Consider the following 23,944-nt stretch of genomic DNA (forward strand, 5'->3'; position numbering starts at 1 on the left):
AATTACCATGCAATTTAATTACAAAACTGGGCCGCGATTTCGCGGTCAGACGCGTTATACATAAATCATGGGGCCTGCCTGAACCAAACGTGGCTGCACGGAAATAATTAAACTGCTTCGAGTGATAACCAACCGAACGGGGAACGAGGAACGCGGCGATGGATTCGATCGACGCGATTTAAATAACGCTGCCTTAAGGATTATTCGTTGATTCGATCAGTCAGTGGAATTCTCGTTAAGTTGGCATCATTGATCCATCGATTCGCGACTCCCCACCGAGCTTCATTTAATATCGCAATAACCGATTAACGTTATTTCTATGGATACTCGTCTCATCGACTGGTCGCTCTGATATTAAACGAGTCACGCTGAATGTAGCGAAACGAAAGAGGAGGGGACGAAAGAGGAGACTGATGAAGGAGAACGAAGTGACGTGAAAAGGCAGAGATTCATAGATCGGCGAAACGATGTGTACGAGCCGCTCAAACTAACATTAACCATCTCGGTTAACCGAGGGCCAGCGCGGCTCCACGGCAGAAACCAATACCGTGAAATATCTGTGAACTCCACGGTAACCGGAAGCAACCGCGAATTGTTTCGCCGGAACTTACCCAGACGGTGTGCAGGTGCAGCTGCGAATAGGTATTCCAAAATCTGCCAGAATCCAATTTAACGCCGCCTCACGCTCGCGATCCGCCTTTCAGCATATTTTAATCAAATCCGCGCTGCCCGCACCATCTCGCATAGATTCGTCATCCGTGATTTGCGATCCTAACGGCGATCATCGGCTGGCAAACGCCTCGCTATCGATCGCGAACGCGACCTTGTTTATCCTCCCATTCGAGTAAGAGATCGTATCGCTGGTCCGCCATCGATTCAACGTCTCTGCTGGCGTTTCACCGCGAAACGAGCAAAGTAGACGAAATAAGAAAGGAAACGAGGGTATCCCCTCGAAAGATATTTGAATAATCGAAAGCATATCGCGCGTTGGGCCACCGTGGTCACTGGTAGCGGAGGACTTCCGTTTCTTCGAGCTGATTATTAACGCTGTTCCATTCTCTTATATTCGATTTATCAGGAGAGAAAGCAACGGTCAGACGGGAAAATACAGTGTACCGATCGGAGCACGAGGACTATAGGTAAAGGGGGAGGAGGTAGACGAGGGTGGTCTGTACGAGACGGAAATCCTATGCCTGGGTGGAGAAGGGTGAGTACATAAGCCCTCGGCCCACTTCCTATTCATTGCTCTCATTATCAGCCACGCTGTCTCCCTTCTCGTTCTATATCGTCTCGCGAGCGCACGGCGCATCGCGCACTAGCCGTCCCGCCAATTTACGGACTGAAAGTCGCAACGAAGCGATCTCCATAAATGAGCCGCGCACCCGCAGCTCGTCGAACTGAATTGAAGGTACGCACGCGACCGGTAAACGAGGAAACGTAAAAATATCAAGCTGAAAGGCTCGCGATCGATGCGGAAATTCGCGTTAACGCATACGCGATTTCATCAAACGCCAGCGAGCAGCAATGTAAATTATACATCGATCCGGTTTAATCTGCACGCAGACATAAACGATCGACTCGTTAGAGATAGACGAGCACGCGTTCGCAGTACTATAACCACGAGCGAGCATCCTAGAGTTCGTTCGAGGGTTTCGAGCGATGTCGAGGGCATTTGAGATGTTTCACGCGGAAAGAAGAGACGCGGTATCATCGCGGTGGTGCAGCGTGAAGAGGCGTCAAGGATTCCCTTCAACTAATCCCTCGTGCTCCAAGGAGCAGGCCGGTGACCACCTTGAAAGCGTGCAGCCAGCACGTAAACCAAGCGTCTGCCGTCTGTTTGTCTTTAAACGGGTTGTAACTTCCTTTCACGGTCTTTTCGACGAGGACTGGCGAAATGGGAGGCGACCGCGAGTCGGTGTACCCCTTCGTGGCCGTCGTCCCATTAAAATCGACCCTTTTCCGGGGTTTCGACCGCGTTCGCCGACAAAACGTTGAAACGCCGGTGGAAACGCGGTTTCCGCTCGCGAAAACCGCGCGGGGGAATGTATTATAAAATGTAGGCGCGCGCATCGGTATGCATAAAAGCTCCGCGCGCTACCGAAGTAAGCGAATCACCGACCCATAAACCATCCTTGACTCTCTCCTCATTTTTGCCTACGAAGCGCCTGCACCGCAGAAATTGAAAACGATCAGCGTCGTTGGCTGACTCGATGTAGCGCTCGCGTTTATGTATCGTCTTACGGAGCCGGACAGCGAGCAGTCGCGAAAATTTCCTTCGACATTCTCACACTCTTTGCACCCTGAACGATTAACTCCGCCGAGGCGTCTAATTCGAGTGAATTATGCGAGACGTTCAAACTAGAATTGGGGAAAGAACCGTGACGTAACCATCGATCGATGCTGTTCGTACACACGATATTCCTAGCCGTGGAATCGTTAGTAGGGTTTTACGTTCCGCGTCACTTCGAACGTCGTCAATTAAATTTATCCGACCGAGTGAAACGAAGTTCATTCCTTGAACGACAATTCCAGGGAAAGGAGGTATCATCGAGAGAGCTCTAAAGGAGTAAAAAAAAAGAATAGAAATATCGAACTATCCTGAGAATGGATTGAAAAGTATTAAATGAAATAGCGGAGGCATCGCGATGGATCATCGTGAACAATACTGCGCTTCGATCCGTTGCCAAAAATTTTTGGGACGTGCTACTTTTTACCCCTCCCGGACCAACGGGGTCTTCGATGCGGAATTTCACCTGCATTTTCATTCTTTCGTTACGTTCGAAGAACATCGCAAATATTATCCCTTTCGAAAAAAGAAAAAAATAAATCGCGCGTTACTAAAAATATTCAAAGGGTAATTAGGTGGATTCGATCTGTAGGTGTCGCGTTAACGTGGAAATGGTTCGGTTCAGAGTTTCATCTCTGAAATTCTTTCAACCGATCGATACGACGTGCACAGAGGGTCGCTAGCTGGCACGTGCTACGAAAGAGTACTCGTTTTCACCGTATTTCTACGAGAGGGCAACGAGCATTCAGGATTACGGAAAGTACTCCTCCAACTATCAGATTCGCTCTACGTTTGTTTATGTGAGAACCACAGCTCGTTCCACTGCTACCGTAGAGACATTGAACTCCTCGTATTTCCGTAAGTTTACTACACAGCACAGGAGTGGAACTTGTAACGCGTAGATATCATAATGTATCGAATGAATTCGAGAAAAGCACTAATTGGATAACGAATATGGATAAAGTTATCTTGGGCTCAGTTCTCGCTCCGCGAGAATGAAAATTAGTTTCACTGTTGACAAAGTCGTGAACGTGGAGTGAAATAAAAAAAAAAAAATAGATGAAATTTCGAGAGAACAAGCATCATCCAGACGACCAAGCCCATGGCCGTGAGTGCCTCGTCGCATAACCGCGGCAGAGCTGAAATTATTGCGTTTTCTTGGACGACGTCCAAACACCGATAACTAACAGCCGTGTGATTATTGCAACACATTCTACGCTGGCGTTCCGATCGACGTTTCGAACGATCGATCTCTTCGATATTTTTAATTAACCTCTCCGTTAAACGAACGCGATCTTTCTCCCAAAACACGCGGCGTGGGAGAACTGGTGTTGGAAACGAGGACGAAGAATCGAACGACGAACGTAACGGGTGCAACGAAATTAGGTGAACGACGAGATTGATCGACCGATTTAATGGTGACCTACTCCGGTGGATTGTCGCGTTTGTAAAATAGAACGACACGAGCACCGCGGACCAAGTAACATCGCACGTGGCTCGAAACTCCAACAAGTATTACGATCATTAGCATTCCTGTAATAATCATGCGCGATTACACGAAACGTAATCCGGTCTCCATCCCTTAGACACGCGACCCTCCTCGCTTGAACCGTGCAATTCAAGGTCGACGGTTGTGCGCAACTCGGGCTAGAAAAACTAACAATAACAGTACGCGCACCCGACGACGAGTCTTTTCCAATAACAGTGACGGCGATAAAATGAAACGCGCACGGATTACGGGTTATTTATCGTAATCGTTAATAACCGGTCTACTCGCGAAACTCAATAGGGTGGCTGTCAAAGGAGAAGAGAGAGCCAGAGAGAGAAAGAAAGAATGAAAGAAGGAGAGATTAAAGAGGCATGCAACTGACAGCCCTATGACAGCTGACCGAGTGACCCGTCGTATCGCCCCTCCCATTGGGCGATTCTGGATTCTACTTCGAATCGACGAGTTCAGGGGGGTGGGTTTTTCTTTCGCTAGAACAGAGTAGATAGTAGTAGAGCTTACCACCTTGTTTACGAACTGGCATCCTGTTTGACAGCAAGTAAATCCCTGGTACGCGTACGTGAATCGCACAGTGTTGCGGATAAAAGGGTAGACGGCGACGGCGACGAGGCGTTCGACGACACTGGTTTACCGAAGGTGGAAGAAACGGGGAAAGAGAGTGGCACGAAGCACGGAGTGTCAGTTCGGGTGGTAGAGGAGATCGGGTGGCGCACGTCACGGTTTACTCTTGTCAGGCGAAACGACGACCTGTTTCACGGATGGCGTCGACAAGCATGTACACGGCTCGGCACGTTACTCGCGAGACCTCCCGGTGGCCCGTCGAAACGTGGTAAAACGAAACGGATATAAACACAGACCGCCACCACTCGGCCACTGGCAATATGGCGTCGCGCTTAGCCTAGCAGGCGGAAAACTGACTAGTCGCGAGAACGCCACCTCCGATTGGTCGATCGCACCAGCGTGACGTCAGCTCGTCGCGTGACACACTCCCCTAACTGAAAACAACCCCACGAGACGTTCACAGACGCGCACAAATTTCCTCTTCTGTTGACAAACGATTCTACGCAACGCGGACGAGGATAACACTTCCGCGCGAGTATTTTTCAAGGGACAACGGTTTTCACGTCGACACGAAAGCTCCGTTTGTTTAATGTCGATAGCAAACGTTGTCTAAATATCGACGATACTCGCAGAGCGCGGCACATTATTCGAACTGCACGGTAGTTGTACCTCTCTAAGTAGCCGTTGTGTGTCGCGAGCTGACAAAGCTTCTGACAGTGTCATCTTATGGTGGTATACAGGAAGGAGGTAAGGACCGGTTGCTATTTCGGGTTGGTGAGTCGATAACATTGGATAGTGTGAGAAAAAGACGTTCGCTATAGGTTAACCTTATTCTATACTTGTCGCGTGCCTCTGTTAACGAATGGATACGTAATTGAATTTCGCCAACTTTTCAAAGCTGTATAATATACATAATGGCATTCGTATACATAGACGATATTATCAATGGAGACGTTGGAGACGAACTCAAAGACCGAAAACGTATAATCAACGAATGGAAACCAGACCGTGAAGTGTACATAACCTTTAATTGTAATATATCACCTTAACATTATTTTAATCATTCTTTGTAATACGAAATTCCATTTTTTCAGCTTTAATTTGAGATACGGAAGTTTAGCAATAAGCGTGTTGGGTGGTTATACTGGATTCCTGTGCAATAGAATGTTTAGGAAATGCCTTAATTTAATGAGGCACGGCTTCTATAGTACAACCTTGTTTGTAACATTAGCTCCTGCGTTTGTTACGTACCTATCTCATGAATACGTATGTTGAATTTATAAAAGATATCGATTCCTTTTATAAAGAAAACTACTGTCATTATACATACGTAACTATAATACATATGTACAAAACTATAACAATTGTTACTTTCAGTTTGTTGTGAACAATATGTTGATGTACAAGGACCATTGCTTACTATGTTCTGAACTGAAAGCAATTGCATCCACCACTATAAATGGCTTCATCTATCCCTTAATTATAGCACCAACGATAGGTCTTCCAGTAAAATTGTTTTGTTCTGTGTTAAATAGGTTTTTCTTCTATTAATTATGTTATAATAATTTTATCCATTTATATATAATTTTTTGTAGCTGGCTGGAAATTTGGGATTGAGAGTTCCATATATTTATGAAGTAAACGAGATTGGAAGATTTTGTAAAGTTGTTGTTACATTACACCGGTCGGTCCTATTAAAATGCTTAATTGCGAATTCAATAATGGCAGGTTTTGTAACTTACAAGCAACTCAAAGAGGTGAAACTTTTAGAAGAAGTTTTAATGAAAGTGCAAAAGTATATAGATGACTATAAATTGGTATGTTCAAACAAATGATTATTTACTATTTGATCGATTATACTTATCTTTATATTTGATTATGTATAGTTTTCATGTGTTTTACTTCTATAAAAATTAATATAAATCATGTTCATGTAGGAGGACACGGAAACTCGTGCAGTAAGGAATGACAAAGAATTGAATTTTCCTTCTTAATTAGAAATTAATTAGAAATTGCAAATAGTTCTTCAATGATATCATACGTATGTGTGTACAATATACAGTAATAAATTGATTCGTACAGTTAATCAACTTGCGTGTATTGCACTACTTTTCTGGCATTTAATAATTAAGTTTGATGCAAAATTAAAATACATTCAACTGTATACCAAACAATAACCAAATATTTCTATATATAAATTAGTCATATAGTAATTATTCCAGTATATACATAAAATGTGTGATTTGTCATATTAAAAACTATAAATTATTATTAAGTATTTTTAATATATTTTTTACAAATCTTACCTTAGCTACAAAAAATGTAATCATTTCTCACATATTTTTCAAATTTACATTGGAAACGATATATTTCATTACATAATTTTTACAGATTAAAATACAGTTCTATTTAAAATATAATATTCTATATGTTTTTTTTTTATTATAAAGACTGTGGCATATAGTTTTATTAATTACAAATCACAATTTTTTCCTCTCTTTTAAAGTAATTGATCTATAAATTGTCATAACTGTTATACATGAACAATTTATATTTTATTTTATTCATCATATACTTTTTTAATTCATACAAATTATTTAATCTACCATTATAATTATCCTATTATTCCAAAAATGTGGGAGTTCTTAAAAATTTTTAATTCACTAAACAGTTGTTTATGAGATTAAAAAATAATGTAACTGTTACATGTTAAAAAAAAAATTAATGCTTATAACTGTATGTACTATAAATATTTAACTTCTTTAAATATGCGACTAACAGCGAAAGACCTTAATTTTATCTATACATATGTATATATATATATATATATCACAATTTTTTGGACTGCAGCCATAAATGCAGACATTAATGTGACGGCTAGGCTAAATAAATTAAGTACAACATATTTCTCAAGTATTAATTAAAACAAACAATCATGGATAAGAAATCAAACAAAAAACAATATTGTTTTGCAAACTGTTCAAAATGTATTTATGTTATCAAAAAAATTAGAGAAAATTTGTCAACTGCATTTAACTTGAACCAATAACGTCATCTTAATTATATATGTTATTTCTAAATAGTAATTCAGAAGTGACAATGTTCTATCATACCCAAGATTCTATTATTTTTAGTAATAAGTAAATAATAGATAATGTGATTTGTGAAGATACACAAGATAAATGTGAAACATAAACTGTATAAGAGGCGCCACTGAATTAAAAAAAATTGAGTTTGATTATATTTAGTACCATGTTTTTTTTACTCCACAGTCCAAGAATTTGCATAGGAAGACATTTTTTTGTAATCATAACAATAATCGCATGATGGTGAAAAGTAAAATTCTACATTCTGTGCCAATAATAATGGAGGCATAGATGATACAATGAAAAAATTAATACATACTGGACATGACTGTGGTGTGTGGTGCATGAAAAATAATTAGGTTCTACTACGATGAATGCATGTTGACTGGCCATTATATTATTGTATGAATAACAACAATTAAATGTATCTGTATTCAAATAACAAGTATCACTAGATACATGGCAAATAGGGGGTCCTTTGATAGAACCCCATGGCAGTTGCTAGCATGTTCGACTATTATGCCAGCGTGTTATATAATCTTGATAGCTTACAGTCACTTTTTCACTCTGGTATCGAGTCAACTTTACACTGCGTCTAATATCAGGGGTAACTAATCCTTTGTAACCTCCTTTATGCAGTAAAGAGTCTATTGTTTGTATTTGGTTCCATCCTTAAACAAATAAAGTTTTAACTCTGCAGAATAATTGCAACTAACCCTTTATTACAAATGTTTTATGTTATAGCATAATCAAGGAGAGAGTGAACTCTTATGATTGCAAATTCAAGCTTGCAGATATAAAACACACAAACCTTGCTCAATTGCTACATCCGGCAAATATGTTGCAGTTCGTTTATTACCCTTCTCATTGTGAAATTCTATACGAATTCCATGAATCCCTACTATCCAATCTAAATAATCTGCTCCATCTTCAAAATGTCGCAGTATGGAAACGCTTACATGTAATCTTGGAAGTTCTTCTAACGTTATTGGATTGAATCTCGAATCCTTGAAAGCACTGCGGGAATTAATATATTTAAAATTCTTCTTTTATTCCTATTTCCTTTAATTGTAAGTATGGTAGTACCTAGTGGTGGCATATTCTCTTAATCCAGCATGTAAATGCATTGCATTAAATGTACCAATGCAACCCCTCAATCTCATATCTTTGCCAGTAGTCCATGTTACGAATAAAGGGCTTCAGAATTAAATGTAAACATATTACATTAGTATCTATATAATACAGTAACGATATTACAATCATTCATTTTGGTAACTTAAATAGATATTAGTTTGCATAACGTGCAAAATAAAGTAGAGACAAAAAGATGGAAATAAATAAATAAATAAATAAACATATATATATGTATTAATACTATATGCATTTTGTTAAAAAATTAACTACTAAAAATTGTGATTGAAATACCTATGGATATGCATTTATTTACCTAGACAATTATTATGTACAGATGTAAAAAATTACATGTGATTTATCTAAATGTTTGAAGGCTTATAAAATGTAGCTCACTTTAAATTTAATACTACATTAAAAAAGTTTAAAAAATAAATAAAGTAGAAATTATAACCTTTGTATTTAGTCCTAAACACGAACTGTACATAAAGTGAACCGTGTAAGACAAAGAATATTACGACTGTCGTAATAAAAGAATCATGTACGAAAGATTTGACGTAGAGAATGAATTAAACCGTGGAAGAAGGAAACCGAGGAAGAAAAGTAAATGAAACGAAAAGAAGCGCAAGAGGCAATACTCACAAAGCTTCGTTACTGAAGTTGGGTGGTTTTGGGGGGTCAAGTTGGTGCAGTTGGCAGTAAAGGACATCGAAACAATAAAAGCCCATCTCAGGCTCAACTATTATAGCGTTCCGCATACGAATACCATTTTGTAAACTTACGGTACAGTTACGCGGAACACTACTAGAGTCATTCAGCTTTTGCTTTTTCGTCCCACAACAACTAGCTGCCATGTTTTTCTAGTTGACTCTACTAACTACAATAGATACGAACAGTTTCCGTGTTATGCATTTTGTTCATTCGTTGCTATTACATATAAAATTGTGTACGCGTTCCGCTAGATGTCTCATTATTCGAAAAAAACAGCTGTTTCACTGCCCGCTAATTTACCAATAATTTCTCTTTCTTGCAGAATCTAACTCTGTCTCAACTGAACATTCTACGAGCCTCCTACTACAATTTATTCGTTCGATACGTATATTTAATCGCAAACAATATTAGCGAAAAGTCCCAACAACACAACTCTGTCACAGTTAGAGCACTGTGATGTTACTTGCGCCGCGTGACATCACTTCCATAGCCATCTACGACCGTGCTCCTCGATGGTTGTGATGCCACGCGGTAACACCACCTGGTTCTGGAGCTACCTCAGAGGTAAGAGAGCGAAAAATGCTGTAAGAAAGAGTGAGACAGATGATACCGACCCTACTCGAGGACCCCTGGCGCCATCTCAGTGAAAACTGCTCAAACTGGTCGCTCAGCATTATCGACAGCGAAGTAAACTACTCGAGCACTACTAGCGCCATCTCTACGGAGGATACTGAAACTAATTACCGACCTAGTTTCAGGATTTCTCCAAGAGATGGCGCCAGTAGTCTTCAGTAGTTCACTTCGCTGTCGATAACGCTGTGCGAACAGTTTGAGCACTTTTCGGAGAGATGGCGCCACGGGTTCTAAAATAAAGTTCCTATCATTTGTCTCACTCTTCCTTATAGTATCTTTCTCTCTCTTACCTCTGCAATCCTGGAAGCCTGGGGCGCCGCGTAGAACTCGAATCACGATATATAATTCCAGCTTTTGCATAATTTGCTATTATAGATTTGTTAAAACATAATTTAATCTAGTAAATATATATATATATGTATATTTAAGATAAGATAAGGGAATTAATAGTAATAGTAACACGTATAATGATAGTGTAATTAATTTGGTAATATAAAATTTTTATTTATTTATTCTCATCCTATAATAAATCGTTAGGATTGTTATCTTTTATATTCATTCATTCATGAACTTTTCATTTTTAATTAATCTATGTAGGTAAACATTGTCTTTTATGGATTATTTATAAAACAATCTTTCGTTGGACGTGTATATATGAATACAACAAAGTTATATTCTTCATATAGTCTTGTACATTCTCCTCGTACTAGTTTATATCGATGTACAGATATTGATTTCAACATAAATATCAAAAGATGTAAATCTGTTTTATAACAATGTCTTTATTCCTTAAATATGTATCTTCTTTTCCCTTTAAATTTTATAATTAATCATTCTTCCAAACATTAATATCAAATTTATTTACACCATGAATGCATACTTTATTTTCAATGAAGGAATTAAGGTATTACTCTGTTGTCACAAATTGGCGGCGTTCGATTATTTTTCAAATAACTAGATACTATTTAAGTTATGGCAGTTAATTAGTTATCATACAATTTTGAATATATAATAAATAGTAGAAGTAAATTAAACAACTAAATATTTTAATCAGTATAATTGTTGAATCATAAATTAACAAAAACAACAATTTTTCATCCCACATAAACTATTTCAACTATGATAAAAATAGCGAGAAATAAATTGGCAGTGTATGAAAATAGACAAGCAAAGGTCACATTTAGTGAATAAAAATAACAAAAAAATATCTGGAAGAACATACTTCACTCTGTTTCAAAAATGCATGTTTCATTGATTCATTAAAGTGTTATTAATTATATATTAATTCAACAAAAACAAAGTAATAAGATAAGTATGTTAAAGAAAGCAATAGCAATTCTATTCATGTTTTATCAGTCACAGAATATTAAAATCACAATGAGATCGTCACATTTTCACTTATAACTATATTACAACTATTATTAATGCATTTTAATAGTCATAATGCAGTCCATTGCTTATTTACAGTAGAGGTCCCATTCTATAATTTTTATCACACTGTTATTTTTATTTAAGAGTATTATCTAAATTTTATGAATTAATTATAATTTTGTACTATACACAAAAATAAACGATCAGTAATAATTTACAAAAAAATATTAAAATATCAAAAATTAAATATGCATGCAGTAATATCTTTAGTGGTGTATCCTTTGCTGTAATAAAACGCTGGACTATAATATAACTATATACACTTGTCAAGCTTCAATGTAGCAATGATATAAAATGAAAGTAAACTACAAGTATAAAAATTAACGTACGATGTTATTGAAGATTTTCAACTTTATAAATATTAGTACATGAATAATTACATGCACATAATAGAATAAAAATTTTTTATTTATACCATTGATGCAAAGAAGTTTGAGATAATAAGTTTAAAATTAATATATATATATTTATATATCATTCACGAATGAATCTTCAGCAGAAACAACAATAAGAAAGCCTTTAAGTAACTCTCTTTGTATATGATTAGTTTAAAAGAATGTAACATATTATTTTCTTCAATTGTTTAATTCATATTAATGTAATCTATGCAAATTCTTTATTTCTCTCTCTCTCTCTCTCTCTCTCTCTCTCTCTCTCTCTCTCGCTCTCTTTTTCTCCTCATAACTTTCGATAAGAATATATAATACAAAAGTTATGTTGGAAATAAGAACTGTATGCTATATACGAATTAACAGAACAAGATGAAAGAAACCATTGTTAATAGGAAATTTGTGTTCTATTCTTTACTTATGTACTTATCTAAAAATGATATTCTATCTTTTCTATATAAGATATGAACAATAGAAACGCATTTTCACATGAATTTGTACATTAAATCTTGTGAAGCAGGCAGTGAATTGCAGGCAGCATCACTGTGCTATAAAATTGTTCATGTCACTCGTATACTGCAGACATAAATATAAATGGACACTCAGTATGATGGCAGAGCTAATTGTACATTGCATATATTCTATTTGTAGACTGAATCATGTACTTCAATTCATGAACGCATTAAAGCACGTGAGAATAAGTAATTATACTATAGTATAAGTTTTAAAATCCGAATATTTGACATGTAGTTTCATCAATAATTATAAATACTAAAGTTTTTAAAGTTAATGCACTTCTTTTACATGTCTATATTTTTTTACGAATATTCATACCAATCGTTAAATAAATAATAATGTTAATTATATACGACGAAAAAAGAGAAGAAATAAGACAGTGCCATCATACACAAAATACTATTGTTCTTAAGGAGGACTATGCGGTATCATAAGGGGAAAACTGTGTATGCAGAAACATACAAAGTATAGTAGGCACCATTTTAAACAATGAAACATTGCAAATAATAGCCGTCTCCAGTGTCATTTACGTTTGCGAACTCCACGATCGGCCGGTTCTTGAGATGAAAAACGGTGAACACGGGATGGTGGATGAAGATGCGAATGTGGATGTGGATGTGGATGAGGATGAGGATGAGAGTGAGAATGAGGATGTGCATGTGTATGTGAGTGTGGATGTGAATGTGGATGTGGATGTGGATGTGGATGCGAGTGCGGATGCGGATGCGGATGTGAATAAGGTGAACTTGTTTGATCCCACCAAAATGACGAGTGATCCCATACAGGTACCATAACAGGAGAAATAGGAGGCATTGGAAGTGGATGTATAAATGCAGGATGATTACGTTGTGCCATTACTAGTCCATGTTCCTGACTGGCCATGTAAGAATTGTATTGACTACTATTGCATAGTAGATGAGACGTGTGAGATGTATTAGCATTATAGTGAACTGCAACAGAATTTTGTGATAATTGGGGTCCTTGGCTTGGACCCCAAGCCAGCTGCTAGCATCTTCTGCTATGCCAATGTGTCATATAGTCTTGATAGCTTACAGTAACTTTCTCACTCTGATATCGTGTTAACTTCACGCTACGTCTAATGTCTGGTGTGACCAACCCTTTATAGCCACCTTTATGTAGCAATGAATCTATTGTTTGTATCTGGTCCCAACCTAAACATGGTAAATTCTACTTTTCAACACAATTATCCAATTACAATCAGAAGTAAAGCATAGAGTTATAATAAAAGTAAAATACACAGACCTTGTTCTGTTGCAACATCAGGTAGGTAGGTAGCAGTCCGTTTATTACCCTTCTCATTATGGAATTCTATGCGTATCCCATGAACGCCTACTTCCCAATCCAAATAATCAACGCCATCTTCAAAATGTCTCAGAATTGAAACACTTACGTGCAAGCGTGGGAGTTCTTCCCGCGTGATGGGATTAAAGCGTGAATCTTTGAATGCACTTCGAAAAGTTTCTAATGTCTTTAAAGATATAAAGCGATAACATTACCTAAAATGAGAATATAAAATAATTTTACCTGGTTGTCGCATATTCTCTAAGTCCAGCATGTAACTGCATTGCATTAAATGTACCAATACAACCTCTTAATCTCATATCTTTTCCAATAGTCCATGTTACAAATAATGGGCTACAAAATACACAATTGAACAATTAGTAATGTATACTGCTTCTTGCATTTGTAAATGAAACTAACTTTAGTCATAGTATGATAATTGTAACATGGATTAATTTTTAACTTAAAGGAGTAATCATTTTCTTAACAAGATCAATTTTTGTTTCTTGTACAATAGCAAATGTATATAGAGAATAATATAAATTCTTATGAAAAGTTATTAATAGGTGCAATAAGTAACTGTTTATTATTATAGTATATCGTAGAAAGGTACGAACCGAGTGCATGCATCTCGTTGTTGCGATGCATCAGCATCGTAACAAAGAAACTGTTTTAAGGAGGGTAAAGGTACGCGAGAATAACATTCGAATAGAAAAGAGAGAGAGAGCAGTTGATATAGTGGAAGCATGTAAAACAAAGATGGTTAGATGCGAAAAAGAAAGAGACAGCAGTACGAGAGAAAGAACAGAGAATGTGAGAAATTTAAAATAATGTCAGTAAATATTATCACTCACAATGCTTCGTTGCTAAAGTTGGGCGGTTTTGGAGGGTCAAGTTGATGTAATTGGCAATAAAGAACGTCGAAGCAAAAGAAACCCATCTCGGGCTTCACTATCACGCTGTTCCTCAACTGTATGCCATTTTGTAACACTGAACCGTTGCATGAAACACTCGACGAATTGTTCAGCTTCTGCTTTTTCGTTCCACAACAACCTGCAGCCATGTTTTCTTTAGTCGACTCCTTGAACGGACGCGACTATTGCAGATACGATCGGTCCTCGACCCACACGTCTCCCATTCTTCCCTGCCGTCGCGGGCTCGATCGCGCGCGCGTTCCGTTAGATGTCCTTATACTCGCGAAAACAGCTGTTTCATTATCCGCCATTTGTCGAAAACGCGACATCAAACGGTAAAACTTGAATATTGGCGGCAGTGTCCGCGGTTCACATTTCTTTGCGACGCGTTCGTGAAAATTCAACGAGGATGGAAACACCGAAGCCTATCGTTGCAAATCGGTAAACACTTCAAGAAACTCCATTGACCAGAAGCAAATTCAGTTCAGAGATTATCTTGATTTTCATGTTCGAAAACTTGAATGTAGCTTCTCTGCAACATCGAACTTCTCTTCTCTGCAATAGACTGATAACAATCGCAATAATCGTGGTAATCTTAGTTCGATACCGTGTACGCATTTATTTATTGTATCCATCGTTGATGTTAAACGAGGTTTGCTTCGTCTGTTCTAATAATATCGTGCACGCATCAATGACGATATAATTCTAATGTAATACGAAAATTTGTTATTAGAAAGCGTGCGAGGAGTTTCGACGAAATAAGGAGCGTTCGAGTGAATCGAAAGAACGTCTTTGAACATAATTGCTTGAAGAAGAAACTATGCCGAGGGCACCGACTTTTCTAACCTCTTACCTGGCACCTGCTCACGATGCACCGGAGAAGCCTGAGGCGTGACAGCAGATTCAACCTGGCAACGTGTACTTGCTTGTAGCTCCGGTATATTGTCAAGTGGCTACATTTTTTTCTGACAGTTGACATCGTATACCTGCAGTTTATCGTATAACGGTTGTACAATTTCTGCCGAGCATCTAGTGCAGCAACTATAAACACTTCAGTTATTCTCTTCTGAAACGTGTCCTCAACGCGTAAACAAAAGGACGAGCTACGAAGTGCGAAAACTATCCTCGATCGTTGTTCGCGTTAAGTGTAATCAAGTCTGCAAGCATCGACGTTCGTGTGGATTTATTTAAGATTAATGAAAGACAATGGTGAATTATTGAAGGAAATGACAATACATTGTTAAATTAACAGTCAGTGGTCAACTGATACACGCAAAGGAAGGTGTTCAAACGTTGGATATTAAGTGAAGATATAAGAGTTTAGTGTTCCTTACGCGGATTCTTCGGCAAGAAAGCTAAATGCGTTCTAATAATACTGCTAAGGACAAGAGGAATCCTTCGGTGCTGAGAACGGGAAGAAACTAGGTAAATACTTTGCTTTTTCTATTTATTCCACGCGTGTAGATACCACTTACTTGCATACAAGATGACGCGTTAGATTAATAGAATCTCGCTCGCAGTTTCCAATCTTGTCTTGTCTTGTCTTGACAGATACGCACACATATGTAAAATGCCATTTTTGTATTTGCTGTTCTACAATGTACACGTTAACACGTTATGTAAAATGTGTCATAACGCTTAGAACGCCCGAGTGTGACTCACATTTACGCAATCTTTATGCGGTGCTCGGATCTGATTATTTTAAATAGATACGAGGAGCCGCACGGATATTCAATGAGTGGAAAATTCGAAAGCGGCAACGATATTGGGTAACTTTCGAAAATTTTCTGTTCGAAAAGTTGTTCGAATTTAATTTGCGAGGATACATTGGGCCAGGCTTTCGGCAACCCCAATGAAATCGGACGATTTCGATTCGAGTTTACACTTACGGTTTCGCGGCTGTTCCTTAAATCGAAGGAAGAATACTGCGTGCGTTCCCAATAATCATCCGTATCCTGTGAACGTTCCCTGTGTACCTTGATGTTTACCAGTGAAATAGGCACGCATCGCTGACATCGTCATCGCACAACGTTGTTCCAATTTACGCTTCGCAAATTATCCACGCTTCTGTGGCTTTGGTGCACGCTCGAAACGCACCTTAAGCAACGTCTAGTTAATTACAATGATTAGACACCTGTAATCGATTCGATGTGTTAACGATGCGTTGATTCATGCTCGCTACGAAGATGGAATAGGAACGTTGACGGGAATTTGGTGGTGTAGATTTTCGCAACTTTCACGAGCATGATTTAGGGTTCAGCGATAGATTAACAACGACAACCTGCTTCTCTATCAGACACACAAAATGCATTTACTAATTTAACGTAGTTGCTGTTAGCGTTGATAATGCACTTGTGTGCATCCCGTAGACGCGGTTTCACTATTTAGGGTAGCACACAAAAGTTTGCTCAGCCAGCTGTTTCGACTAACTAGAGGTACGCGAGCCGCATTTTGCATCAAAACATAGACTGCGTTGCTTGCGATAAGGTGTAACATTATTTTCTTTAAGTACGTATATCACGTCACGACAACGAAGACAAACGGACAATTGGAAAGAATCGAAGGTTACGCGTGATGTAATCATCGCTCAATTAATTCTTGCACGTAGGAAAATCGTATTCCCGCGTACCGTTGAAGTAAACATTGTGAGAAGTTGCAAAACGTACGCGTGTGAGTACAGAGTGTAGATCGTAAAGCTCGAACAATGCTCTTCCCATATCATTCTTTTCAATGATTGCAAGGAGGTTACTTGTATTCACCTATTTTTCTTTCATTTCACCAAATACCTCTTTAACGCGAACACGTTTCGCAATAAATTCGTTTCAAGGGTACGCGATACGTACTTCGGTTAGACAACAATATTGAAAATATTTACATCTAATCAGTATTTCTTAGCTTCGTTAGTATTCAGTTCTTTTAAATATATAAATATAATTTATATACTATATATTATATTTATCTATAATTTATTTCATTTCTAAGATTAGCGAGATCTATACAAAAATGATGATTCGGTACCTTAACACAAGATTGTAACAATATTCCAGCTAAAGAGACATTACATACATTAGGTATGCAAGGCCAGAATTCATGCAATGCGGTTGGGGAATTTTTTCAAGCTACTTATGCGTCAATTGCTTATCTTTGTCTTTTAAATAATCATATTCGCCTATTGGGAAATCCTCGCATTGAGAAGTCACTACTTGCGTTGTCGTTCAACGAATTCCCACATGTTCTCAATTCCTTCGTAATCAGGATGAATCCGCTTTGATGCGAAATTATATGCACGGTTGAAACTTGTGCCATCTTCGTTTAATTCTTCCCAATTAATTATCATAGCTTGCGGTTTGCAAATTTCATTCTGTAGAACGTTATTGCGCGGACAATATTTCGAAAAGTCTCAATTTTGTTAATTGTGCAGAAATGATTTGTAATTTTCCGACCATTTTAGACATTGTGTATTTACTATGCATTCACCGCGTTCACGTGTTTCCAATTATGACAAGGAATGACGAAGAATTATTATTATACATGCAATTTCTAGCGCTTAAGAAAAACTTACTTAGCAACAATACTGTACATCGTTTACATTGATACACAAGAGAACAAAACGTACTTCAGTTATATCTTTCGAAAAATTGCTGAGTATTTCGTAACATCTGGATCCACTTCTAATTCATTCATGCTACTGAACGTTACATATTTCTTAATCGTTGCAATGCTTTCACGAGGAGTGTTGCACTTCGAAACTATATTGCAGTTACGTATGCACTCGGTATTCGGACTCGTCTCTCATTACGAGCTGTTTCCGTGAACAAACCCGTGTAGATAATTTAACGAGTTTCTCCGTTATATTATACGAAGTTGTTATTAAGAGCACAAAATCATCTAGATGTTATAATATTATAACATAGATAATACAGATCCACGAGTTCTAATGTAATTAAATATTTCAACGGAAAATTTGGTCTACGTAGAATGAAACCTGAGTAAATCTCGATTCTTTATGCAACCTCTGGACTAATTGTAATCTTGATGCTGAAGATTAGCCAGAGGAACGCAACTCGTTAAAAAGTCGTTTGTTATGCATACTTGAGCGATTCAATTTACCGGTGATCCTTGCATCACAAGTGCATCCTACGTGGTGGTTATACAGTGTAAATTAACACACAGTTACTTGAAGCGTGTTACTGTTTGGACTGAATCACCTAGTGTGCTCTGCATGTCAGTAATTGAGATTTGACTACCACTATTGCCTTCTGTACTATCTTAACAACACGATTGGAATGCATTAGTTTGAAAAATTATATTTATGAAGATTTTATAACCGATATAATTGATATACCGTTTACTGGTCTCTTTTAGTGGTAACAAAATTTCCTTCAAAAACGCTACGGTGAACTGGCGAATATTTCGCTAGACTATTCTATAGAGGTTCTCGAACTTTTAACCTGGACAGAAATAGGAGAACGAAGCCGTCAAGTTGCAAATCGAATCTGCTCTCATTTCGTGTCTGCCAAACACGGCACTTTATTCACTTACGGGAATATTGGCATGGCCACGGCCGGTTGAATTGTATTCTAAATCCGCATACTATTTTAGGCTTTTGTTGTATTTTTCTGAAAGTGTACTATTTCGATATTCTGAAATGGCACGCGACATCGACGTTTCTGCATTATGGTATTTATAATTCTAAATCCTACTTATGTGTAAATTATAACGCTTAATAAGCCTCGATGAATAGGAAACGGAGAAATACATGTTCGTAGTAAGAGTCAAGATTATAACAGTAATAACAATGAGTAGAGTTTACAACAGCTATCCTTGGTGCTTATCCTAATTTGATCCGATATCTAAATTATCATCCTAGTCTCAATACTCTAGTTTCCTAGTATTTAATATATTGCATATGGACGTCTATTCCTTCCTCTCTACAAATGTTCATCGGTTGTTCTACTATCAATTTAAGTACTTTATCGACTAATTATATTATCGTAAGGTCAGCAACAAATACCGAGTATATCGATACATATAAAGGAAAGCTTAATAAAAAGAAGTGTCAAGAACCAATCCCAAATATTCGCTACGGTTGAGCTCGATACCGAGGAATATTCTTGTTCAATGTTAGTCACTTTTTCTAAATTTCTGATAGGGCGACAATAATATTCTTCGTCGCTCGGTAGAATATCCTTCACGATGGCAAAGAAATCCTCTAAAGGACATAGTTCCACGCAGTTACGAATCGTTTGGATTGTAAGTTGTTCACTAACTCCAGTCCAGAGTAATACCTGGGAACAAAGTCGAAAGGTAGTCAGAACAGTCCCATTTAACGATCTTCAAATCGAGCATTCCATGCTTTATAGATTGAACGTTTACCCGAACGTAATAATTTTTTTTCTTGTCACGCAATGTTTCAAAAATGAGAGTGGACCCGTAAGCAGGAATAATTGGTTCGTCCAGTTCCAAAGCCCTCGCAACAGCAGCAACATTCATTTCGTGCGCGGCGAAAAGGAACGCTTTTCTGTCGTACGGTTCCAATTTACCTGCTTTGTACATCTTGATGTCGTCCACGATTTTACGTATCATCAAGCCTACGGGGAAGAGCCCACGATCGATTTGTTACATCGTAATGCTTGCAACGGTTTCAGTAAAAAAAGTAGTACACTTTTACCTCCGTTTAAACGTTTCAATGTCCTTGTGTACGATCGAAGCTTAAAGTCTAGAGCGACTATCTCCTTCATCGTAGTAGGAAAGACAGTCTTGGTCCATTGTGGAAGCGTCAAGTTATGAGCTGCCTGAAAATCAATGTATTTCAATCAAAATGTCGAAACTCACTTGCCCGTTAGTATATTTGTACAGTAAGGAGTTCACTTCTCACTTGTTCTTTTAATAAATTATAAAGATGTGTGACAGCGGACGTAGTGTTGATGGGCTTTCCAGTGCGCTCGGTTAAGTAAACCATGTCACTCTTGTATTTGCTTATCAAATCCCTCGCTTTGTTTTGACTAAGGAACTTACTGTACTCTGATTGGTATCTTGAATCGTAAAAGACAGAAGGCAGTTATCACGCAACCTTTGTTTTAGATAAGAATAAACTGTGTTGCTCCTGTGACAGAGTTAGATGTGAAAAGAATTACCTGGGGCAGTGATCAGGAAACAAGAGATTGTCTATCGCGTAGGGTTCGAAGAACGTGAACGTCGGAATCCAGGGTAGTTGCGGATTCCAGGTCTGCCTCTCCGAAGGCGGGAATAATCCAGCCATAACCAACTGCAGGGACAATTGAGTCCTTGCGACGGATGTTGATCGGGCATAGATCTTCTCAGGCCAATAATCTGGCCCGAAATATTCCTTGTAACGTCCACGAAGCATCGTCCCGATCTTATATTCACGCAGCTTACCTTGCTAAGTAATTACAGGAAATAATTACACACACTGTTCCATGATTAGTGGTGGAAAATTTAAGGAGTGATTCTGAATAATAAATTTAAAATATCCTTGGTAGCAAACAAATTCTCTACAGCCGACACAATATTGAGGCATCGAGTTTGGAGTGGAATGTAAATATTAACACGTCATGAGCCACAAAATATGCGTTTTTTTGCTGGTTTTCTTTCAATTCAGAAGTATGCAGACTGAGATAAATGATACACAGGTTGTTTGACCGAGTATTCGAAAATAGACGGATGAAGTCGCGATTAAAATTCGTGATAATTCGTGAGAATAATTATTAAACAACTAAGGACAGAGAATTAATTTAATTTAACTATAAGAGGCTACGAACACGAAATTATGCACGAAGAATGATGCGAGTGTGTTTAAATTTTAACCAGTGGCAAAAAATATAACTGGTTTTGCTTCCAAGGATTCCTTGGAACCTGCGAAATATTTGATGTAACCTCACCTTAGTCTCGACACAGTATATGTGGGATTTAGATTTGTATCCGAACGTTCGTTTGAAAGATTTGGTAAATGTGATTGCGTTTCAAACACGTGCGATCACGATTGATACTAACTGATGTTCACAGTCGCAATATATTTAAGTATATTTTCTCAACTTACATTTGTCAAATCTCCATCGCCGAGTGGACCGTACGAGTAGTCCCGATAAGGATCGTTAGGATAATTTTGGAACTCGCGTTGTGGCACCTTCTCACCATGTCGGAACACCTTTAAGAATTCACGTTAATATTAATTTTAGCATCGTTTTCACTGCGGATAGGTTCATTGGCGATCATTGATTATTTCGCGCTTTCGCAGACAAACAATCTCATACTTTCACTACCAGTTATTTAGGAAAGGAGGCTGTATCCGTTTCGAAAACCGAGATTATTTCACCATATGCTTTATGCTTTTCAGTAAAAACATGTTCGATAATGGAATAATAATTTACCACGTGCAATAATTGTACATCCAGATCACAGTTAACCGTGACAACCGCAGATAAAAGAAATATATTAAACGTCACTAAACGATTGAATAACATATCTATTTTGTTCAACACTAATTTAATATAGATGGAGAATTCACTAAGCACATCTGGTATGCACAATTTCTCTGCACGGTCTACGAACAGCTACATATTTCTGCGCGTACTTAAACTAAAACAACTCGTTGAGTGGGGGTGGCTAAGGAACACAGGCGAACAGGTTTGCAGTTCTCTCGATTTGTATCATCGATTTCCCGTTTTTACTAGTTACGTTGATCCTTTTCCTGCTGCCGAGATGTGTTCGTAGTGTTCTACGAAGGCCGCGTACTTAAAGAATGAGAAAACTGGCGGGGATTGTCCGCGATGTAGGTAGAGAAGGTTCAATATCATATCCTTGAGAGAGTCTCGTTTCGTCGTTAACTGATGATTACATTCCGGATTGTCTCGATAGCGAGTCACGTGGTTCTGGACAGTCGAAACTTATTTCATCCACGGTTCTTGCCGCTACTCGATTAATAATTTCAAGTTAAGTAGATGCGGAGAAAGTAGCCAGAGATTCATTTTAATGTTCCCCCACCCATAATTCGACACTTAAAGTTATTTTAAGACATGTTCGGTGTTTCTTCATCGCTTGAAATCTTTAAATCAGTCAAGGCATTCCATTCAACAATTTTGCTTATTTTGTATTCATTATTTCTATTACAATAGTCGAAATTTAAATATTCTGTCATTACATAGCAATAATGATATGACATCCACGAAAAAATAATGCCTAAAAAATCAAGATTCTTTAGTGGCACTTGGTTATGTATGTACATAAAAATTATACCCAGTTTCTTGCTTAATTCAATTTATTCATTCTGCGAATATTGTATCAAAATTCTTACCTTACCAAGAATTCTCTTTTATTCTTTTTTTAACATTTCCGTTGAAATTATTTTCTGTATAACGCACTGGGATTTACGAGGAAAACCTTAATCGTTTCACAAGATGTTCAGTATTTAACAAGTACTCATACAGGTTCCACAAGTATGCATCGGGACCGTATCGGGAAACTATGTTGTTCCTTGTTAAATTCTTGCGCTGGAAAGGTGACAAATGACTTCTTGGTGTTCTTGGCGTCAAACAGTTCAAACAAATTGCTGCATTGTTTAACAAAGATAAGCAAAGCTGATTGTTATCAATAACTTACTAACTATTACAACATGGTACTGGAATGTACCACATTCTAGTGCATTGACTTTTAGCCTTATCAGTATTTTCTTCGCTGTATAACAGGTATACGCTCAATCAGTGAATAAATTCTTGAAATAACTTCAACTAAAAATAATTTTAGCTTTGCATATTATTTTATAGCATACAAGTTTGAACGCCGATGAAATTCTCTAATTTCAATTTTGCACACTTCGACATTTAAGATGTGGTTATGAAAAAAATACATTGTACCTTTTACTTAAGCGTTAAGCAATTAGTAACTTTAAATTAGCTATGCGTATTCTCTACAGATAAATAATAAATTGTCTTACCAATTTCGACACGCACGGATTCTGTTAATATCAATCTAGATTCGCCAACTATCTTTTCTTGTTATACATTTTTGCAACATTCACGGTTACATATCTTCTACAGCACAAGAAGTGTAGCAATTTCTTTTGGTACATACATAAATCAATACGTGATGTAAGCGTGGAAACTATTTTACACTACATTTTGTACGAATCCGTGTAAAAAATGTAACGAGATCACGAGCAACACATGAACTATTCATAGACGATAGATTTTACATTTCGATTCATCTCTCTTTAATCGGAATCCTACGATCTGGATTCAAGTACGATACGAATGCATTATAATCTCTAAAATCGTTTTTATATTAAAGTGACCATTTAGTTTACTTGCAGCGCTTAATATAGTCTTCTTCTTAAATATTGAACCATCGTTCAAAAACCCCTAAGTAGATTCTTTTTTAATGTGATTTCAACTTCTAATATTAAATATTGGAAAAACATTTTGTTCGATGCCAAGCAATCTCGAGGGATTTTCTACCTA

The 23,944-nt window shown here is 37.6% G+C and overlaps 6 protein-coding genes across 10 annotated transcripts in view; 2 read left to right on the plus strand and 4 right to left on the minus strand.

Annotated features, from left to right (window-relative positions):
* Dlg1 (MAGUK family member discs large 1) overlaps positions 1 to 4,406 on the minus strand; it is a 430,262-nt gene extending 425,856 nt beyond the window's left edge. Inside the window, exon 1 of one of the 3 annotated variants that reach the window (XM_076898648.1) lies at positions 4,299 to 4,406. In XM_076898648.1, coding sequence (XP_076754763.1) covers positions 4,299 to 4,317 — 19 coding nt within the window. In that variant the 5' untranslated portion in view covers positions 4,318 to 4,406. Of the gene's footprint in view, positions 1 to 4,295 lie in introns of all 3 variants that reach the window. The other 2 variants (XM_076898641.1, XM_076898639.1) reach the window with 2 other exon arrangements.
* A 765-nt stretch (positions 4,407 to 5,171) lies between these two features.
* LOC143425480 (transmembrane protein 126) lies at positions 5,172 to 6,514 on the plus strand. The gene is made up of 5 exons (XM_076898303.1): positions 5,172 to 5,370; positions 5,450 to 5,621; positions 5,733 to 5,861; positions 5,951 to 6,172; positions 6,293 to 6,514. The coding sequence occupies exons 1-5, from the start codon at positions 5,270 to 5,272 to the stop codon at positions 6,347 to 6,349; spliced, it is 681 nt and encodes a 226-aa protein (XP_076754418.1). The 5' UTR covers positions 5,172 to 5,269; the 3' UTR covers positions 6,350 to 6,514.
* A 1,302-nt stretch (positions 6,515 to 7,816) lies between these two features.
* Positions 7,817 to 9,508, minus strand: LOC143425307 (AMMECR1-like protein). Of its 2 annotated transcripts, none has more exons than XM_076898006.1 (4): positions 9,215 to 9,505; positions 8,528 to 8,638; positions 8,253 to 8,458; positions 7,817 to 8,112 (listed from the first exon to the last, which is right to left on the minus strand). In XM_076898006.1, exons 1-4 carry the CDS (start codon positions 9,424 to 9,426, stop codon positions 7,943 to 7,945), a joined length of 699 nt encoding a protein of 232 aa, XP_076754121.1. In that variant the 5' UTR covers positions 9,427 to 9,505; the 3' UTR covers positions 7,817 to 7,942. The 2 variants fall into 2 exon arrangements, with proteins under 2 accessions (XP_076754121.1, XP_076754122.1); XM_076898007.1 differs by having other exon boundaries at positions 7,855 to 8,135; positions 9,215 to 9,508.
* Positions 9,509 to 12,008: 2,500 nt separating this feature from the next.
* LOC143425669 (nuclear protein AMMECR1-like) lies at positions 12,009 to 14,832 on the minus strand. 2 transcript variants are annotated; one of them, XM_076898665.1, is made up of 4 exons: positions 14,409 to 14,832; positions 13,798 to 13,908; positions 13,516 to 13,721; positions 12,009 to 13,424 (listed from the first exon to the last, which is right to left on the minus strand). In XM_076898665.1, exons 1-4 carry the CDS (start codon positions 14,615 to 14,617, stop codon positions 13,258 to 13,260), a joined length of 693 nt encoding a protein of 230 aa, XP_076754780.1. In that variant the 5' UTR covers positions 14,618 to 14,832; the 3' UTR covers positions 12,009 to 13,257. The 2 variants fall into 2 exon arrangements, with proteins under 2 accessions (XP_076754780.1, XP_076754781.1); XM_076898666.1 differs by having other exon boundaries at positions 12,009 to 13,440.
* A 958-nt stretch (positions 14,833 to 15,790) lies between these two features.
* Rhogef3 (Rho guanine nucleotide exchange factor 3) overlaps positions 15,791 to 23,944 on the plus strand; it is a 117,832-nt gene continuing 109,678 nt past the window's right edge. Inside the window, exon 1 of the mRNA XM_076898667.1 lies at positions 15,791 to 15,893. The gene's annotated coding sequence lies outside the window, so the exon portion shown is untranslated. The remainder of the gene's footprint in view (positions 15,894 to 23,944) is intronic.
* LOC143425396 (venom acid phosphatase Acph-1) lies at positions 19,441 to 22,125 on the minus strand. The gene is made up of 7 exons (XM_076898141.1): positions 21,860 to 22,125; positions 21,529 to 21,636; positions 20,606 to 20,871; positions 20,347 to 20,503; positions 20,140 to 20,263; positions 19,845 to 20,059; positions 19,441 to 19,756 (listed from the first exon to the last, which is right to left on the minus strand). Exons 1-7 carry the CDS (start codon positions 21,950 to 21,952, stop codon positions 19,469 to 19,471), a joined length of 1,251 nt encoding a protein of 416 aa, XP_076754256.1. The 5' UTR covers positions 21,953 to 22,125; the 3' UTR covers positions 19,441 to 19,468.

Source organism: Xylocopa sonorina, chromosome 7 (assembly GCF_050948175.1).
Source record: "Xylocopa sonorina isolate GNS202 chromosome 7, iyXylSono1_principal, whole genome shotgun sequence".
Lineage (NCBI taxonomy): Eukaryota > Metazoa > Arthropoda > Insecta > Hymenoptera > Apidae > Xylocopa > Xylocopa sonorina.

Excerpts from the sequence above, each read along its gene's own strand:
- LOC143425480 (XM_076898303.1), top strand. The coding sequence starts at position 5,270 with ATGGCATTCGTATACATAGACGATATTATCAATGGAGACGTTGGAGAC. Across the intron at positions 5,371-5,449 it reads TGGAAACCAGACCGTGAAGT|CTTTAATTTGAGATACGGAA; the intron begins GTACATAACCTT and ends CCATTTTTTCAG. Across the intron at positions 5,622-5,732 it reads CGTACCTATCTCATGAATAC|TTTGTTGTGAACAATATGTT; the intron begins GTATGTTGAATT and ends TGTTACTTTCAG.
- LOC143425396 (XM_076898141.1), bottom strand. The coding sequence starts at position 21,952 with ATGTTATTCAATCGTTTAGTGACGTTTAATATATTTCTTTTATCTGCG. Across the intron at positions 20,504-20,605 it reads TTTCCTGATCACTGCCCCAG|ATACCAATCAGAGTACAGTA; the intron begins GTAATTCTTTTC and ends TTACGATTCAAG. Across the intron at positions 20,060-20,139 it reads ATTGAAACGTTTAAACGGAG|GCTTGATGATACGTAAAATC; the intron begins GTAAAAGTGTAC and ends TCTTCCCCGTAG.
- LOC143425669 (XM_076898665.1), bottom strand. The coding sequence starts at position 14,617 with ATGGCTGCAGGTTGTTGTGGAACGAAAAAGCAGAAGCTGAACAATTCG. Across the intron at positions 13,909-14,408 it reads AACTTTAGCAACGAAGCATT|CCCATTATTTGTAACATGGA; the intron begins GTGAGTGATAAT and ends TGTATTTTGTAG. Across the intron at positions 13,722-13,797 it reads AGAGAATATGCGACAACCAG|TGCATTCAAAGATTCACGCT; the intron begins GTAAAATTATTT and ends AACTTTTCGAAG.
- LOC143425307 (XM_076898006.1), bottom strand. The coding sequence starts at position 9,426 with ATGGCAGCTAGTTGTTGTGGGACGAAAAAGCAAAAGCTGAATGACTCT. Across the intron at positions 8,639-9,214 it reads AACTTCAGTAACGAAGCTTT|CCCTTTATTCGTAACATGGA; the intron begins GTGAGTATTGCC and ends TTAATTCTGAAG. Across the intron at positions 8,113-8,252 it reads GGATGTAGCAATTGAGCAAG|GATGGAACCAAATACAAACA; the intron begins GTTTGTGTGTTT and ends TATTTGTTTAAG.